The 19,666-nt window shown below is 41.3% G+C and overlaps 1 protein-coding gene across 10 annotated transcripts; it reads left to right on the top strand.

The window, feature by feature from the left end:
• The first annotated feature begins 26 nt into the window (after positions 1–26).
• On the top strand, positions 27–17,683 carry LOC108897375 (pleckstrin homology domain-containing family A member 1). 10 transcript variants are annotated; one of them, XR_001963279.2, is made up of 15 exons: positions 27–153; positions 4,052–4,282; positions 5,263–5,319; positions 5,447–5,492; positions 8,585–8,682; positions 9,153–9,284; positions 9,970–10,110; positions 10,568–10,636; positions 11,549–11,613; positions 11,758–11,821; positions 12,048–12,137; positions 13,405–13,475; positions 14,346–14,420; positions 15,108–15,402; positions 15,532–15,676. XR_001963279.2 is itself a non-coding variant. In XM_051076635.1 (14 exons), the coding sequence occupies exons 2-14, from the start codon at positions 4,142–4,144 to the stop codon at positions 15,761–15,763; spliced, it is 1,251 nt and encodes a 416-aa protein (XP_050932592.1). In that variant the 5' UTR covers positions 27–153; positions 4,052–4,141; the 3' UTR covers positions 15,764–15,915. The 10 variants fall into 10 exon arrangements, 7 of the variants coding, with proteins under 7 accessions (XP_050932592.1, XP_018552475.1, XP_050932593.1 ...); XR_007814775.1 differs by lacking the exon at positions 14,346–14,420; XM_051076635.1 differs by lacking the exon at positions 15,108–15,402 and having other exon boundaries at positions 13,405–13,445; positions 15,532–15,915.
• Positions 17,684–19,666: the final 1,983 nt, after the last annotated feature.

Below are 19,666 nucleotides of genomic sequence, written 5' to 3'. Positions count from 1 at the left end.
AAACTACAGAGTGATCGTCTTCGTAATAGACGATCTGTGTGGTAGCAGCAGTGGGGCTCGCTGTGTCCTGGATCAGTGGAGATGGGCTGAGGCAGAGAGGACATCCCCGACGACACCGACACGCACGGACCCTGAGTACAGCAGTCCCAGAAGGTAAGACTCGGGTAAGCTGAGCCGAGACGTGGAACAAAACTAATTAACACGGATAAACGTGGCTTTGTTGTTTCTTACAGTTAAAGTTGCCTGTTAAATTTTACGAGTCAGGCTAAAACGAGTCGCTAATGTTAGCTAGGTTAACGTTGGGTTATCGTGTATGACAAAACTTATCCACCACGCCGGTAAATAATACAGTTAGATAGTAAAGGGACAAAAATACAAGAGTGGTCGTTCCTAATGTTTGTTAAATGTATGTAATGTTGTGGTGTTAAGCAGCGGTAGTTGCTAACAGCAGGCTAACCTGAGCCATATGTCCCAGTTAACTTCAGGCCAGCGAGCCAGAGTTATTGATGCTGCTAACACTAATGTTGTCAGCGTGTTGTGGTTAATGTGAAGTTATTTTGGTGTTATCCCTTGAGGGGTTTGGAGGCTCGTCGGCCGAGTCCTTTGTTACAGTGACTCAAGACTAATGGTTAGTGTTACAAGTTAACATTTACCAAGAGTGCATTTGTCCTGGTCTGGAAATCCGTAAACCTCACACTAGCATATTGCTATGCCAAACAGGACCCTGCCTGTCAAACCTGCTGGCCTCATGTCCTGCCTTCTGACCCAGACTCTGACCAGAAATGACTCTTTTCAACTGAACTGGAATGACCTGTCCCACCTTTGACCTGTAAAGTGCAAATTCAGTTCCAACCCTTTCCCTTTATTGCCCTTGCTCCTCTGGTATTTGTACCTCAGTGTTTTTTTTCTCTCATAGATTCCTTTCAACTGTCCCTCTGAAATCAAATGAGTAATATAATTTGATCTCCTCAAACAAGGCTGGGTCACCAAGAGGGCTCAATGGGCAACTGCACAGGTGCCATAGACTGTCCACAAGTCCCAGGTTTACTCCATATCATTGGGCTCTACAAAAGTGAATAATTAACAAGTTGTGTGTTATCAAATTGCTTTCTCTGTCAAGTGATTAATGCACAGAAAAAGTCAAGAAAGGTAGGATTGGAGAACATCATTGGAGAACAGTAAGGCTGCAAGCAACAATTGCATTTTATTATCACAGTCGTTTTCTTCAATAATCGATTTATTTTACAGTGAACAAAATGTCAGAAAATAGTGTAAAAGGCCCATCATTATTCCCTGAAGCCCAAGTTAATATTGTCAAGCTGCCTGATTTCTCTGACCCACAGTCAACACAAAGTTGGGTTTACAATCCAGGAAAACTGATGCTAGCAAATATTAACATTTGGGAAGCTGGAACCAGATAATTTTTTGGCTTTTTTGCTTTAAAAATGGACTTTAAACAGTTGATCAATTATTAATTCTGTCTAATCACCCATTTAATCTCTGGAGTACTGGTTGGTTTCTTGATGTGTGAAACTGCCATGTATAGTAAGGGCCAACAGGGGCCCAGTAACAAATGTATATCCCCTGGGAGTTAATGAAGCCATGTCCTTGATTCCTAGATTAGTGATTTGCTGTGTAGTTCATATGTGGTGAGAACAGATAGATAAGCATTAAAACAACACAAGATTTCAGCTCCACAGTTACTGTTTCCAGCTGTTGTTTTACTTTCCATGGTATGGCAGTGGTCTAAGATCATGAAAGGAAAATAATGGTCCCTCTACTAGGCTATCCAGCTGGTGCTTACTGTCATTTTATGACACGTCCTGTCCTGACCAGTTGGTTGCCATGTGATGGTGGACAAAGCCTTCCAGCAAGCGTAAAGAGAGTGTGAGCTGTCTTGTGGTTCTCACTTTGCATGTATCCATTATTTTGTTAGCGTATCTCTCTCGCACCTTAAAACCTCCTCAATGATATTGGACCATCCATGCTGGCCAATAAGCTAATTACAGATCTATTGCTATCTATGAATTATAATATAATGAAATATAAGAACAGAAATGCCAGTAATACATAATTTAGAAAATATGTATCAACCTTATTACTCATTTGGAGTCATGCGTCTGGCCACCTGTTGAACATAAGTCAAAAGTTGCACTCTTTTAGCTCCGTTTTTGGTCTCTACCAACTCCTGAGGGAAATATTTGTTTATATTGCTGTTATTGTTCCTGTTGATTCCAACAATTCACTCTGTTGTGTTCCCAGTCCAAGCTGTTAAGTTTTTAAAACTTTTTTTATTTACAGTTGTTTGACTAGAGCTCCGACTGTGTAGTCCCACTGTGTATATTCCTCATGATCCTGACTTCCAGAGCTGAAATGTGCTGTTCACTTCATTTAGAATTCTTAACATTTGCAAAGTTTCTTTGCTGGACATCAGGGATGAACTCTAGTCTATATATCTGATCTATAGTTGTATAACTTGCTGGGCCTGATTCCAGCAGTTTACACCACGGACTTTTACTCAGTTATCACGTGGAATGATTTTGAAGGAGTTATTTTAAGGTAAAAGGTAAACGAGGTAGATAATGTTTCTTGAAATTCCAAACTCAGGACACATTGTGGTCACAATTCCTTTAAAAAATAAGTGTTCCTTATTGAAAATGTATTCTTTGTCATGTGTTTGTGTAAAAATATTGCCTATCATATTGCCATCAGATTTTTAAAACTCTCAAATAAAAGTGTTGGTATTGGCCTTGCTGTAGTTGATATACCCATTTTTCCACAAAAAACAGAAAAAGAGGACATCAATTTACTTGTCATTGAGTTAAAAGCCTATAACGTATATGGTTGCCTGTTCGCTTTGTAGGGATTTTGTTTTGCACTATGTCAAACATCTAATCTGCATTATTGAAATGCAAGATGCAGACGAACTTGTGCACAGCACCTCATTTTCAGGATCACTAAACTCTACAGAGACGTCTCTCACTCTCACACGACAATTGGTGTTTGTGTAGAGTTGAGATAGTCGCCTCTGACAGTGTTGCTCCTTTCTCATGCCTGTGTGTCAAATGGGATGACTTGGATAGATGCAGGGACTAACTGAGATGCTCCCAGCCCAGAGTCCATGCACAACAACCAGGCCTTTTGTCCCTGATTTGCCCCCATCCACCCACACAGTGCTCATAACGTCATGGAGAAAGAGCGTCTTTATCTTTGCTTTCCAAAGACTCATCTCACTCGCATATTTCAGGCTCCATCCGAAAAGACAGCAGCTTAAACAGGCTAATGCGACAATATGCCTACAGTAATGCTGCGCCCACCCACACAGGGTTTGACATTGAGACACTTGCGCTTGCACATGCAAGACTTAACTGTTGTACTTAAATCATTTACTTTTCTGTTGATTTTCAGTGAGCAGTAGGTTTCAGGGATGTGTCAGATCTCAGGTTAAATATTGCACATTCTCTCTGAGGGTGTTTGTGTTGTGTCTTTGTGTCAAACATGGCTGAGCTCAGTGGCCCTTTTTTTGTTTTTTGTTTTTTTTGACCATGCTCAAGTGGGTGCTCAGCTGTGGCAGGAGGGAGGGGACAGAAGGGGCTGGCCAGAGGCTTGCCAAATCGGATGAGAGAGCAGTTGGGAGGAGATATCACAGACAGTGAGAGAGGAGAGGCCTGCAAGAGAAGAGGGAGAAGGAAAGAAAGAGAGCAAGCCAGGGTGGGTGGAGGAGATAGAAGAGAGAGTGACAGAGGGTAGCGTGTGTTACAGGGGAAAAAAAGAGAGACTCAGAGAGAGCAAAAGAGAGAGAGAGAGTGGGTGAGGCTGATATAAAAGGATAAAGGCGGGGTTGTGGTTTGTGTCACATGATCCCCATGCAGGCTGTAGCCTAGTGAGCTCCAGGTGGCAGAGAGACCACAGATACAGTAGATACAGAGAGAAAGAGAAAGAGGGAGCAGAACACGCTAGCAAGGCTCACCACAAAGACAACAGAAATTCCTCATTTATCCCCTCCCTCCTTACACATCTCCCTTTGCACTCTTTTCTCTCTGTCCTTCAGGAATTCTTCCCGGTCCCGCTTGCCCCCACTCTTCTCCCCGCTCCTCTCCACTCCCGGCCCTAGCAGGCCAGGGAATGTCCCGGCAGCGAGATGCCTTATGTGGACCGACAGAACCGGATCTGTGGCTTCCTGGACATCGAGGAGAATGAGAGCAGTGGCAAGTTCCTGCGCCGTTACTTCATACTGGACACACAGCAGGGAAGCCTGGTGTGGTTCATGGACAACCCACAGGTAATTACACAGAGCTGCGTTAGCTTAGCGCTTAGCTGTAATTTGGGGGGAAAATCCTGCAGGTAACTGCACAGGCAAACGTTTGATTTGTTGATGGAAAATTAAACAATTTCCGGAGAATTGCATGCCAGCTAACATTGGTTATCAATGTGGATGATCAGCTTTCATGCAACTCTAGGCTAACTGCAGGCCACTTTTAGCTAGGCTGTCTTCATTCATTACGAACACAAAGCTAAGTACAGGGTAAATGTTTCCGTCGCCAGACAACCATACAAGGATGGGAAAACTTGTATCATGTAATTCTAGTTGACAGCAATTAGGAAGCACATAATACAGGCACATGAGCAGGTCAGTGCTAACGGTGCGTCTGTGTCTCAGCTATCAGCAGACATTCCTGTAAATGGGTTAGGAGGAAAATAGAATAAATTTATAATAAAACAATAAACCAGGGGTTGTTTTTTGTGTGTTCCAGTTCTCTGGTTTTGTCCATGTAGTGAGCACTGATATTTGCTGGAACCACCAGAGGTCAACATTTTCTGCTCTGTGACCCACGGTATCACAGTTATTACAGTCTAACTCTCCTCTTGGTTTGTACATCATGCTGGTTTTGAGACGCTGTATTTGTGCTGTTACATGAAGTATTCATAAATGATGTAGTGCAGGAGGAATTTTAAATAATTCAGTAAGTCCCTTTCTTTTTATAGATTGAAAAAGGTTAAATTTTAATGATGTTAAATCAGGATCCCCTAGTTTCAGAAACACAGCAAGACACTGAAATTAACTATCATGGACTGCAGCCAAAGTATACTGTACTTACTCTGTAATATTGACTTGCTTTTCAGAGCTTGACTTCACCCTTCTGCCACATTGTATTTTGTCAGTAATCACAGTTGAGGCCCTTGTAATAGAATGACAAATTATTAGTTTTAGCTTTCTTTTCTTGCTTATTTTGTTCTTTTAAAAAAATCCTTCTCCCACAGAACCTTCCTGTTGGCACAGACTGCGTAGGTTCCCTCAAGCTCACCTACATCTCTAAGGTACACAGATATATTACCACTGAAGCTTATCTGACACTAACATGATAAGATTATGTATACATAGGATTAATTTACAGCATTTGGTTGAACTGGGAAGCTAACAGTAGTGAGCTTTGTCCTCCTCTAGGTCAGCGATGCCACTAAGCTGAGGCCTAAGGCAGAATTCTGCTTTGGTAAGAATGCACTGATCATCACCGTCTATTAATTTTTCATCTTTAAAAATACTAAATTTGATAGTTTACCGAAAGAGAAGGGTGAAAAATATGGACCTTCCTAGAACTAATCCACTGATATCTCTAACCTTTTACAGTTTGAGCCATTTTTTTCTATACTGGCATTGTGTAGCCAATTGTCGACAGCATCAGTAATTTTAAAAGACCATAAGAAACGTACATCTTGTATAAGTATAGAACTTAAACATGTTTGCAGTGCTTTGCAAACATGAACAGTGATGGTGTGATTAATCACATGCTGACTGAGCTGACTACACATACCATTACTTAAGGGAAGAATGTTTGCTGTCCTTGTCTGCCCTCTAAACTTGGTCAAGCACTGCTCTCCACATACTTTCTCCACCATTGACCAGGCAGCTGTCTGTTTAGCCAACACACAAAGATGCAGGAGGCAGCAGCAGTTGATGATCTGGGCTCGTGTTCATCGGTTTTAGCTATTTTAGAGTTGTTTGTGTCCTTCAGATTTTATAACCTTCATCAGTGAGATGATTGTGTTGAGACCCGATGAGTTTTCTTGAATCATACTTTTAGGTCTAATAAGTTCAGATCCTCAGTAATTTTTCTACCAGCAGTCCTATTTTTATAATTGTTTTCCATGGTGTACTGCAGATAAGCTGCTGTTTTTATCTCATCTGTCTTTCCTGTTAATCTGAATATTTAAAATGCCCTTTGGAGCTTTCAGTGTAAACAAACTGTTTTGCATTTTATGTATCCTGAAGGACTTACTATCCCTTTGAATGCATTCCTCACCCCACAAAAAAACACTATTCTAAAGTTTTAAACCTTCATTGTTGCATCAGCGTCATCCTGGAACTTTTAAGTCACATTACTGCATTACTGCTCTCTGCGATTAACTGGAATATCTAGTCACTTCTGTGCTTATGGTGTACATGCACATCCCTGTGCTTGTGTTGGTAGATGATATAAAAATGATAAAGGAAATTGCTCAGAAAAAAATGCTCTAAAGCACCACCAGTGATCAAACACTCCACAATGTACCTTTAAGAAGGCAGAGGACTCAAGGACCTTTGGGACTCCGGAAATGTTTTATTAAGTACTTATTAACTTAGATTAGATAATTTCACCATAGTATAAATACAGTAATACAAACTATAGTTGTTCAGACACGTCTTGAAACATACACATTAATTAAAAAAAAAAAAAATGAAATTGATCATTGGTTTACATTGTCCAGATTGCATTTTTTCAGTTAGAACAACTTCACCAAACAAACTTATTTAATCATTCAAATCTAAATGTGATTTTTTAAAATTGAAATGCTCTTGGTTCTATCTACCACAACAAGTAGGGTGTTACTTAGAAAAATATTAAACTTCAACCTTTATTTATTGCACCTAACCATACCTGAGCATGCCCATTGACCCCTCTGTTACCATGCCAACACACATACATGTTCAATAAAGGTATCCAAACAATTTAGTTCCTTATTTTTTACTCTGACTGCCTGTTACTAATTAAGTGATCTTGGTTTTCTAAAATCATCTGATATTCCGCCACTGAATATTTTTCAACAAAGAAATAGGTGTGTCTTGACTTGAGTTTCTTCTCATCCTGTGCATTCCAGACGGGAAAAGAAAGTGTTGCATAAATATGAACCATCATCAGGTTATTTAGGAGTAAACCTCCTCTCCCTGTTAATGTTTACTAGCCCCTCTCCTCCTCTTCCATCCGCTTCAATAGCAGGAAATACTAGTGTATGACAAGATGTTGACTACTCTTGACTCTGTGTGCACACCAATTGCCTTGTAGAGGTTTCGACAGGATGCCGGCATCCTAATCGGAACCTGATTCAGAGATGTATGAGGTTATTTTTAAACTGCTGTTTGTGTGCCACATGTTTTGTTGATGTCTACGAATCCTGGTGCTCCCCACGTTCTTGGATCTATTAGAGGAACATTAGAGGAAACATAGGGTGAAGAAGTATTTAGTAAGAAAGTAGAGACGTGATTTGTGAGATGAAAAGTGCTGAATTTGTGTGAACTTTGGTGCTTGGCTGCATTTCTCAGGCACACACATTGTTTTATTATGTGTAACTATGAGTCAGATCTGATAACTCCCCCTCCTGGATTTGTCATCCCAGTGCCCAAGAGACCACTACACTTTCACAGCTACCACTCCTGAAAATACAGTGGACACATTGGAAGATTAATGCTGTTGGATTAATTCATGATGGTCACCTGAATGAAACCAGACAGATAGATTTATTTACAGGGAAGTGGGAAAAAAGATAGCATGAGGTCTTGTGTGTGTCTAAGAGCTGGACCAATCACACACAAGGAAGAATGATCTTCATTGTGCCACAGAGTTTGAGCTCTTGGTGCCTTTTACAGCTCGCCCCCACTAGATTTACCAGTCCAGCTTTAATGTAATTTATTCCCATGGTGTCGAAAGGAAATAGAGGAGACACAAGGACGGTTTGAGCTGCAGAATTGAAGGATTTATGGTAGAGAGAGAGCGAGAATGAGAGACTTGAGTTCTTTCAGCTCCTAAATCCTGATCCATAACTAATCAGCATTTGACCCAAAAATTTCTTTGTGATTGAAAATAGGGTTCGCTCATGTTCACATGGGTGTGAAAATGTGCGGGAATATTTGGCAGTTGATGGCTGTGGGGCTTTTTTTTTTCTCCATGGTCAGAAGTGGGTAGGTGGTGGCAGACTAAGGCAGCTGAATCTAGCTGGGTCATCATCCACATGGAGAGAAAATGCCGCTGTGAGTGTGTGGGAGAGTCCCTCGGCTCAGTTGTTTTTTCACTTCCAGAGAAATCTGTGGCAGTTGGTCTGTTCTCCCTGCCACTCATATTCACATCATATTTTCTGGGCAAGAAAAGCCAAAAGCGCAGTTTGTCAATCCCACTTCACAGTACTTCTTTGTCCCTGTAGTGCTTATATGCATGTGATTCATATTTAACACAGAATGAATCAGATGGTGTAGTGTAGAGAATGTACTCTGACTCTGACCAAAGAGGCCTGAATATACTTTCACACACTTTTATTTTTTATTATGTATTAGTCATCAATGCGGGGATGAGGAAGTTCTTCCTGCAGGCCAATGATCAGCAGGACCTCGTGGACTGGGTCAACGCTCTCAATAAAGCCACCAAAATCACTGTGAGACAAACACATACACAGTCTGCACAGATCAACACAGGACATACGGTTCATCCCTGATTCAGCTGTACTCTGTTCTTTTTGGCTCATGTTTTATCACTTGGAGTAACTTTTATTTCTTCCTCTTCTGGGGAAATGTATGAGTGGACTGTCAAGAAACTAGATTGGAGTGAGTCAGAGCATGACTAACAGGATGCTGTATTGTTGTATGATTCTGGGATAAAGGACTGTTTCCATTGTTCTCCACAAAGCCATAACCTCCCAGAAAGGAAATGGATATAAAATGTGTTAAAGGCTTGTCAACTGTTGCATACATAGAAGTTACATACTCGATTTTACCTATGGAGAAAAAGGGTTTTTTCATCCCACCGCAAAGTTCCACAAAATATCTATTTCTGTTTAACACTTGTGTGTTTAGGTAAACATAGTCTTCAGTCTTCTCAAGTCTGTTGCATTTGTTTGTTCCTAAGGTGCCAAAGCTGTCTGATGGCCAGCAGATTTCAGAGAACCAGAAGTCCTTGCCAGATGTTGTGGGACCCAAGAAACAAGTCTCCTATAGGACAGAGATCATTGGAGGAGTCCCCATCGTCACCCAGACACAGGTAAACATTATTCACACATTTATCACACCACCTGCATGCGTGCACACATGTTATTACTTGAGCTACATGTTTAAAAATACTTCATTCATTTCAAGATTTTGAAATCTACAGGGAAATAAACACAACACTGATAAACTGCTGTTTACAATGAGTTGCTTTAAAATATGGGTAGAACACTGATATAATGATATAAAATATCCTGTGTTTTATGAAACTAAGAAAAGTTTATAATATTTTGAAAAATAAATAATTTATCCACTGATCATAACACTCCTGTTTTTCTGTTGATATCATTTTAAGCTGAAAATCATTGGGTTTCGGACTGTTGCTTAGACACATCGAGCAATCTTAAACACATCACAAACATCACTTTGGGCTCTGAGAAGTTGTGACACTTTTTATTTTGTATTAATGACCAAGCACTTAGTAAAAAAAAACAACTGACAGATTAATCATTAGTGACCGCCCTAGAAACCATTAATGTAAGCAGTATGTTTTGATGTTAATCTCTGAGGAAAAATCATGTGTTATTAATTGATTTGTCTCTTATTTATGTTAATGAGTATACTTAAAATTCTAACTTTTGGGGTGTTTTATGGTCATAGAATCCATGAAATTAGCTCTCAGGCTGTAGAAATGTTGTTGGAACTTGCAATTACAATATTTCCAACGTCCTCACCTCCAGCAAGAAGGTGGTGACAGTGCAGACAGAGTGGAGCGTGAGGCCATGCATCGCTCTCACAGCCAGCTGCCGTACTTCCTGGGCAGGCCAACTCAGGAGCACACAGTCATTAAGTCAGGCTACTGCGTCAAGCAAGGAGCTGTGGTGAGTACCTGCCACTTTCATAGTTGTCGGGTGGGCTGAATTGGTTTCACATTGTGTTCTTGTGCCAGTCAGAGAGATTAAAATATCTTTCAAATGAGACGTGGTGGTGGCCAGTGTCACTGGCTGCACACAGTGCTTTGACAGAGCCTCAACATGGATGTGCAATATTGCAGTTTTAAAGTTTTTTAAAGTGACATCCACTGAAATAAATAGCTCCTTCATGTGAGTGGTCTTGTGACTTGGGGAATGTGAGATAATGAGATTTCACCTTGATTATAGTAAGGAAATTGAATGAATGTTCTTTATAAATACTCAAATATTAATGGACTTCCCAAATGCACAGGAACTAGAAAAAATGTGCTTTCATTATTGTAGTAAATTGGTAACTGTGACAGATCTTTTTTTGCCTGAAAATTATACAAAAATTCTGAACATCTTTACCCCTTCCATCCCCCAGATGAGGAACTGGAAACGGCGATATTTCCTACTGGAAGAAAACTCAATGAGTTACTTCAAGTCTGATTTGGTAATTAACTTTAATTAAGATATGTGAAGCTTGTAAGGAATGTTTTTATTGATGGTGCATGTAGATTCGATTCACCCCCACAGTCTGAGGCAGAGTAACAGCAAACACACAGTTGTGACTTCTAACATGTTTTATCTGCAGTCTGTGGAATTCAGTGCCTTCACTTCACATGTCCTATCATGCCCTGTTTCCCCCTCGGCTTTTCCTACACGCACACACACACACACACACACGTCTTGTCTCCATGACTTCAGGGGACATTACATTGACTTGCATTAATTTCCTAGAGACTAGAGACTCTTATCTTAACCTTAACCACTACTTGCCTAACCCCAACCCTTACCCTAACCTTAACTTAAACCTAACCTTGCCATGACCTTTAAAAAAATGTCTTCACCTTAAAATTTTATGTTTCATATTATGTAGACTTTTTGTACCCATGTGGAAGGCAGATCCCCATAATGTGACTGTGTAAACAGATTTAAATCCCCACAACATGGCTGATACCCAAACCACACACACACACACACCACACACACACACACACACACACGCAGTCTGTCCTCAGGACAATACTGCATGTCCCTTTCCCCATACTTGGCAGGGTCTGCCCTTATTTGACAGCTTTATCTGTATATTTGGCTATCAACAGGCCCCAAGGACACAGACTCTCTGTCTGCTGTATCAAATGGCTAGGTCAAGAAAGTTACAACCATCAGGCTTTTTAGTTTGCATTCTGCTGCATCTAGCAAAGCTCACTGTGCACATTTCCTATCAAACAGAAAAACTCAGTACTAGCCAGTACATCAGAATTTTTTTATCTATCTTATTATTTATTATTTTATATTATTTATCCTGTGCATTTTGACTCCTTACATGGCACTCAATGAACAGTTATTTTCTCACCTTTAGGAGAAAGAGCCTCTGAGAATGATCCCACTGAAGGAGGTTCACAAAGTCCAGGAGTGCAAACAGAGGTATTTATACATGTCCCAACATTTTCCCATTGTGCAAAAAATGTCTTTTGTCCAAGAGGATGGTGTTTACCTTTTCTGATTTGGACAAAGATATACAGGAGATGAGATAAATATGATTTGACTTGTTTTCCACTTCTGTTGCAGTGACATCATGATGAGAGATAATCTGTTTGAAGTTGTCACCACATCAAGGACGTTTTACATACAGGTGCATCTTTCTTTATGATAAAAGGAATGTACATTACAATTCTTGTACACGCACTGAGACGTCTTAGATGTTACTCTACTGCTATGTTTATAAATTCTGTTCTTCAATCACTGTCTTGTCTGTCTGTATGTTTCCCTTATATAATATGTCACTGTCTCACTCTTTTCTCCCTCTTTTGTCACCGTCTCTTTTGTTCTCTTCTTCTCTTCTTCTCTGTCTCCAATAGGCAGACAGTCCAGAGGAGATGCACAGCTGGATCAAGGCTGTCTCAGGGGCCATTGTGGCCCAGCGGGGGCCTGGGAGGTCTGCTGCCACAGTATGTATCATACGCTACAGTACAGCACTGTGTCACCATGGTATGGATTCAAGTGTCACGGTGACCTCACATGTACCTGTGGAAACAGGAAATTACTTCAGACTTGACTTTGTCATATAGAACTTGAGGCTTATCACAAGACTTATATATTTGTTTCACTCATGTCATTGATTGATTATTGCTCACAGTTTCTTGCTTGCACAAGAGCTCACACAGCTGCAAGATACAGAGATGTAATGAGAATCTCTCATTACAAACAGAGTAGAGCTAGTAGAAACAGTAGTTTTGTCTGCAGTATGTTTCAGAATTTGCCCTTATTGCTGTAGTTCAACAATGTTAAGCCCAGCTGTTCTAGTTAAGGTTGTATAGTCTGAAAACAAGACTGATGAAACTTCCCAACTTGAGAGCTGAGGACCAGTATGGGACCCTGGGACAGTTGCTTCCAGGCTGTGAGGAAATGACATGATTTGAGAGAAAAAAGCTCATTATTATGTAACTTGATAGGCTATTACAGGCTATTTTTGCGGTATTTCTGTGTTTGGGCAGAGCCTGTTGTTCTGCATTTTCCCACCATCCAACGACAAAATACAGATGTTTTTGAGGTACTTTTTTGAACATGTAATGTCTTCATTAGACAATTGGCAGTTGATAGATGACAGGAAATGAGGGGAGAGAGAGAGATGGGAAATCACATGCAACAAAGGTCCGCAGCTGGATCTGAACGGTGGACGTTGCAGTTCATGGTTGGCACCTTAACCCCTGAGCCACCAGGGCACCCCATACTGATTTTTAACTAAAGGTCGTAGGTCATCAGCAGATCAAGATACCCAAACCGTCCATCACCGCTTTTCAGCATCCAGCAGTGATCAGTAGTTCATTACCTGAGTTTTAGAACTGCTTAATTAGTTGAATCAGCAGCCTACATGCTTGGAGATGAGGAGAGAGAAGTAAACCAGTTCCATAGTCCTGACTGCAGAGGAAACACTGTCCTCTGCCACAGCTGGTTCCTTTCTGGTTAGACTGGAATCATTCTCAACACGTCTGCACCGACTGTTTCTCTACAGTTCCCTCTTTCTAGCCTCTTGTGTCTTTCTTTCTCTCTTGCTTGTTTTTCCTCTCACCTCTTTTTCCTCTCCTGTGCCTGTTCTCTCTATCCTCTTTTTCCTTTTCTTTCTTTCTTTCTTTGTCACATTCTCTCCACCTCCCCCTCTCCCTGTGGGCAGATGGCCCATCTGCTCTAATCCTGCTTTGCACTGTGTTGTTGCAGATGCGGCAGGCCAGACGGCTGTCGAACCCCTGTATACAGAGGTATACATCCCGAATCGGGGAGTGCAGCACGTATGTCAGCTCGTCTAAATTCCCCCTTTAAACTATAAGTTCACCTTTTTTAATACTGTTTTCCACTCACTGGCTGGCCCTTTGTGGTTGTAGACATTATGAGGGCATATCAGATCTGATGGCACATCTGATGCTCTTTTTTTTTTCTTTTTTTGCTAAGAACCAACCACACCCTACGTATGGCTGTGATAACCCAACAAGCGCTCCTCCCTTCATGCCCTGCTTCTCTCATCCACTTTTCCTCCTTTGCTTTTCTTTTCCCTTGCCGGACTGTCACTTTAAGCTCGGCTCAAAGTTTAGGTCCATTGCATTCAGTTAGTTTCCAGCTAAAGAGGTAAAAAAATAAAATCTTGTGTTAGGAATTGTAAGGCTCGAGGTGTGCTTAATTTAGCTTCTCTTGCATGTGATGACTGCCGCCACAAGCATGGCAACTCAAATCAAGCACACCCCAAGTCTTTCAAACGCTAAAAAGTAATACTGTTGCCCATGTACGGAATAACTCTCAACGGTTGGAATATGTCCATCTAACCATTGGAAAAACCTGTAGCCACTGCCTCCCTCCCTCCCTCCCTCCCTTATGGCTTCACTTGCACAGCTTTCACATGTCTTCACCATTTATTGATGATGCTTTGGTGTAAAAATGTACATGAGTTGATGAACAATCCAGGCGCAAACATGCACACACACACACCCACACACCCACACACATACACACTCTCACACACACACACACACACACACTGCTTGAACTACCTGACCAGCTTAGCTATGAGTACCTTTAGCCTGTTTCTATCTCTGTCTTTATTACTGGGAACATGTGTCTTTCACACCTTCTGTTTCTCTTCCCTTCATGCCCTGTTATCTCTGCAGTCTGCTGCAGCTGTGTACCTGTCTTAGATGTGTGACATCCTGCTTGTCTCTCCTCCTCCCTCCTGTTCGCTGCCTGTATGTTTTTTTTTTCTTCTCTTTCTCATACACACAGTAATTACATACTTGTTTCCACTTTGACCTCCTATACCTTTTTGTGTGCTAAATGTTGAACATTTTAACAGCTTTGAATTAAGAACTCACCAGTGCTGAATCCAGAATCCAGAGTCAGAAACTATAGGTTTTCATGGTGGTGTGTTGATTCACATGCAAATATTTGGATTTGTAAGAGCTGTAAAAGTGCTTGTGTTATGTGATCATATCAATCAATCAGTAGTGCAATAAACTGTTAGGAATCTTCCATATCTTCACTGTGGTAGATTATCTGATGATCTGTCTAACAACCTCTAAAATTCATGCATGATTTGAGCCTGATTTTGGACCAATGGATTCAGCATAAATCTCTTAACACACGTGGCTCCTACTAGGATATTCTGACATTTTTGCATAAGGAATCTGATTCCTTAACCTTGTGATGCATAATGGCGACTGTATCAATTTACTGTTTCATAGGCCTGCAAAGTCCCAGGATGCAACTCTGCTACTGTGTCAAAATGTAGTACCTTTAAGACTACAGAGATATCTGTATTGGAGTCTCTTGGAGCTTAATGGCTGTGATTTCTGCTCAACAGCTACCCTCCTTTTTGTTTTCACTGCCTCTGCTGTGTTTTTTCTTTATTCCCATGCTTCTGTTTTGTGTTTCAGAGATTGAAATCTGACAGTGAAAAGCTGTGAAATAATGAGCAACAACCAACCACAGCTTCCTAAGACACTGTGCTCTTCCACTGCAACCTGTTGAGACTACCAAAACTAAAACCTGCTGACACTACTACCACTTCTCCCGCTACCTCTACCACTACTACTACTACTACTACTACTCCTACTACTTCTACTGCTACTACTGCTACTACCACCATCTGCACTCTCTAGCAGTGCTACATTCTTCAGCACCTACCACCTTCAAGCTGCATCAGACCCCACATGCTGGTGCTAATTCCAAGTCTGTAACTCACTTTGGCTCTTCTCAAATAAACTACACAAATCAGGATTTCACTTTTGTTACCCACGACCACTCGTCTTGTGTCCCTCACTCTTGCTTTCTCTGTCTCCTCTACTGTTTCCGCTGCAGGAACACGGCAGCCGTTCCACTTTCTACCGCAGCCCCTCGGGTCCCCCCGTCCCTCGCTCGCCCATATCTGCCATGCCACCATGCTACCCAGAGTGGGGGGCTGCTGTCACGTGCGGCACACGCTCGCAGCCTGGCGTGGGACAGCGAGCACTTCATGAGCCTGCTGCCACGGCCCAGTCACAGCCACACGCCAGCACGCCTGTCCCTGCAGGAGACGCGCCTGGCGAAGTGACCCGCGCACCGCCCGTGACCACCATCGCCGACTCAGAGGAGTCACCATGGCGACGGCGGAGCAGCTTCGAGCCTCACATGCCCGAACCACCCCTGGACCTGGACGACGCTGACCTGCCGGTGAGCGAGGTCTGAGCTGTTGAACTGGACATTTAAAACTTGTTTATCTGGATGGGATGTTGACAGAGACGCCATGGATAAAGGCAACATGTTTTTTTTAAAAGGCCAGGCGTTGGTTTCCAAACCAAAGCTGTTGGCGGATGACAGCGCACAATTTTCACAAACTCATCTTTTGAGCTTCTCCGTCAGTGCTGTCAGTATGCAAGAGAAACAAGTTGGGTCACCACTGAACTGCACTCGTGTGCCAAAGACGACCCAGTGTTCACCCACACCCCCCTGCCTGCCTGCTGTCGCATTTACAAAGGCCTATTTATTTACTAAGAGTTGATGTTGTCAAACAAAACTACAAATTTTAGTTTACTTGTGCTGATTAGATTTCAGTGACAGAGCTTTATTTTAACCTGTACAGGCACAATGTTGTGTTCAGTGGTGTTTGTGGGCGGAGGATTTTTGTAAAACACTTTGTTCCGAGGAAATAAGGGAGCTTTTAAGGGTGCAAGGTATCTCCTCATTTCTGAAAAGAGCGTTCAAACTGAGGACTGGCTTTTCATCACCTCTCTGTAATCTAATTTAACCAGTGTGGTTCAACCTTACCCTCATAATTGTAACACTGGATTTGTCTACTATTGTTAGCCAGTGTTAGCGATATGGGTTTTGCCTAGTCTGAGATAAAACCCTCGCTCTAATACAAATAAATAATATAATTCAGACATTCTGGGCTGGTCTAGGATAAATGCAAAAAACTGGAAATACATATGTATGATTCAGTGTGGATAAGACCAAATGTATCCCAGCCACATTCAGTCAGATTTTTTTTTAGTTGCCAAGCCTTTGATTTGAACTTCTTTTATTTTTGAGAATATATGAGGGTTATGGTCAGTTGTTTAATTATATAATGGGATTCTCAGTGAGTTTATTAGTTGACTGTTCTTGACCACAAGCTGAATTAGCTTACATGTAAATCTCCAGCTTTTACAGAGATGAGATTACTGTGCAGATGTGTAAAAGAAAAACAAACCAACAAAAAAAAAAAAAAAAATCTAAGTCATCTTAGTACATGCATCACTTCACAACCTGAATCTGCATCTTTGCAAACTACTTTTCAGCTTCCCAGACTTTGTGGACTCATGTTTGTGACACTGGATGACGTGGGAAATTAGCAACGGTAAACAAGAAGTACAAGATATATAAGCTTGTATGCATTTTGTAATTCATAGTAATAAAAACTTCAGCAATAAGGCAGGGTCACTTATAAATAAGCTTCATGTCCTGACAGACTGGGTTGCAACAGGTTTACAAGAATTACCTAAACCTGCAGTCCTGTCGTTTGAAGATGATTAGACTGTATGAACACCATGCTAACATTTTGGATAATGATTTAACAGAAAAAGAAATATTCAAGCTCAGACACTTCCATTGCATGTTAACATGTTATAATTCCTCAGATTGTCCTCCTCTCTTTTTTTAAATTTTTGTTTATCTATGGCCGCTGTGTGTGTTTGCAGAATAGAGCTGAGTGCAGCAGAGTTATTTTTTATATGCTTTTAGATGTTTCCTGATGTTATTCCTCGTACCTTGTGTTGCCATCCCAGTAGCAGGCAGTTGCCTCGTGGTTTTATTTAAACATGTTCCACTTTAGTCCTGCTAAATAATACACACTAATCTCTTTTTTTTAAGTGCCTGCTCCATTTCAGGCCAACAAAGCCAAGCTACTCCACCCCTGTGCAGTCTGGTGTAATTGGTTTGAATTGTTTCTATTTATTATGTGGATGACTTGAAAGAAATAAACACTGAAAATGTGCTCATGTGTTTATCTGTCATCAAAGAGTACAGTCAGTCTGTGGAGATTAACAGAGAGCTGTAGTAAGTCTATGAAGAAGGAAATTCACCACTGTCTACATTAACATCTTCATTTGGTTCATCAAGGCTCCTTCTGCCCTCTTGTGGTGAGAGGAAACTCTGCACCTGATTCACTGCCACCAACATGCTATGAATGAAAACACAGTGCTGTACAAGTCATCCGTTATGTATTTATCAGTGACAGGATGATTTAGGTTTTAAGCATGGAAATGAGTTCCAGTGGTACAAAAACACCATCTGCAAGGATGAAGTCAGAGTTTGAAAAAATAGCTGGAAATCAAATAAGCAACAGCACGTGGACTCTTACTTATTTAAGAATTGCACTTACTGTGTACATCCTGCTAAAAACAAGACCTTGGGCCAGAAAACACAAAACCTAACCAAATTGACAAAATAAAATAAGCCATTTAAAAAACTAATCTTTTTTCCACATTTCATTAAAATGTGATGAGCAAACTGTAATGTTTTTTTTTTCTGTCTGAATATTATTACTACAGTAACACCAGCACAATATATGCATTATGATTTGGTAAGTGTCTACAAAACTACATATTAAAAATGCAGTCTACTTTTGAAATTTGATAGATGATAATGTTGAATTAGACCTGAGCCCTAACTACAAGTTGGCTTTGCACATTGTATTTACAAAATCATTTATCACCAGTATCAGTAAGGAAAAGCCTATTTTTCTCAGCACATACACAATGATGGAAGACATACCCTACTGTGAATAGTCCTGCAATGAAAAAAAAACTTGAATAGAAGTACTTAATTGTTATTGCCAAAGTATACTTAAAAATATCAAAAGTGCAATATTTCCATTTTATATTCAGTATGCGCCTGATTTTCCTTCATCGCTGATGATTTGCTCGTTTACATATGCGGCTTCTGGCTTGATACAGTATGTGCAGATGGATTTACAGAGTGAGGTCATGGAGCAGCAGTGAATATGTAAAGCCTCTTTAATCAGTCAGATAACGAGCCCTGACGTATTCTGGGCTTCAGTCTTTGTATGTACAGAATATTGTGGATACTGCATGTGTAGGCACTAATGAGCTGATAAGGATGGTGGTAAGTGATTCACAGAGAGAGGGGAAAAAAAAACATTTGTAGCCAGCTTTACAGCTATACTGTAGCACTTTTTTAACCCATCTTCACATACGTCCATTCCTCAGCTCGTCATTGATCTTAACTGTGGGATGTGAGACTTTGGTGTGGCTTCAGGCGTGGACATGAACTCGCTCACAGCCAAGACATCACTGTGGACCTAGAGCGGGGAGATCACACAGACCTCAGTGGCACCCATCCTCGCTGGCCTCGGTCGGAGAATGGGTGTTCCTTACAGATGAGGTTCTTTTCATCTGCGGATTTTCCCACCATTTCTCGCCTCCGTATCGCCACATAACGGGGTCTGATGATGCTGAGAGGTCATGCTGCTGATGCATGAGTTTCATTCATTTTTAGAACTGTGTATGTAGTAATGCATCTTAAAAAAAACATCATAGCACTCAGTTTTCTTGGCTCAGAGATGAATGTACTCTCTTATTCACCCCAAGACAAATAGCCAAGCTTGAACTCTGCAAGCCTACGTTGTACACGCTTACCGTTTCCTGTGCTGTAAAAACCAGTCCAGTCTTTGAGAACATATGACCCTCCATGCCTTTATGCCCCCTCTCTAATTGCTTTTTTGGATACAGACGCTTGTGTTACCTAGAGCTCCGGCACGCCGCAGGGGGCCTCGTGCCCTCGAATCCCACCTTTCATGAGTGGCGGCTCAGGGAAGTGCTCCCCTTCACCCTGGGCCACCACATTTAAACCAAGAGCTATCAAAACAGCCCTGCGCCCATAATCAATCACATTGTGTTGAGGCATTTTATGACACTGATTCATTGCCTGGGTTTTTACTGGACTCTTTTACAGCTCA

The sequence above is a fragment of the Lates calcarifer genome, linkage group LG16_LG22 (genome assembly GCF_001640805.2).
Source record: "Lates calcarifer isolate ASB-BC8 linkage group LG16_LG22, TLL_Latcal_v3, whole genome shotgun sequence".
Classification (NCBI taxonomy): domain Eukaryota; kingdom Metazoa; phylum Chordata; class Actinopteri; family Centropomidae; genus Lates; species Lates calcarifer.
The sequence above is the reverse complement of the archived record's forward strand: the minus strand, read 5'-3'. Positions and strand labels throughout refer to the sequence as shown.

Excerpts from the sequence above, each read along its gene's own strand:
- LOC108897375 (XM_018696959.2), top strand. The coding sequence starts at position 4,142 with ATGCCTTATGTGGACCGACAGAACCGGATCTGTGGCTTCCTGGACATC. Across the intron at positions 9,285-9,969 it reads CCATCGTCACCCAGACACAG|CAAGAAGGTGGTGACAGTGC; the intron begins GTAAACATTATT and ends CCTCACCTCCAG. Across the intron at positions 10,637-11,548 it reads GTTACTTCAAGTCTGATTTG|GAGAAAGAGCCTCTGAGAAT; the intron begins GTAATTAACTTT and ends TCTCACCTTTAG.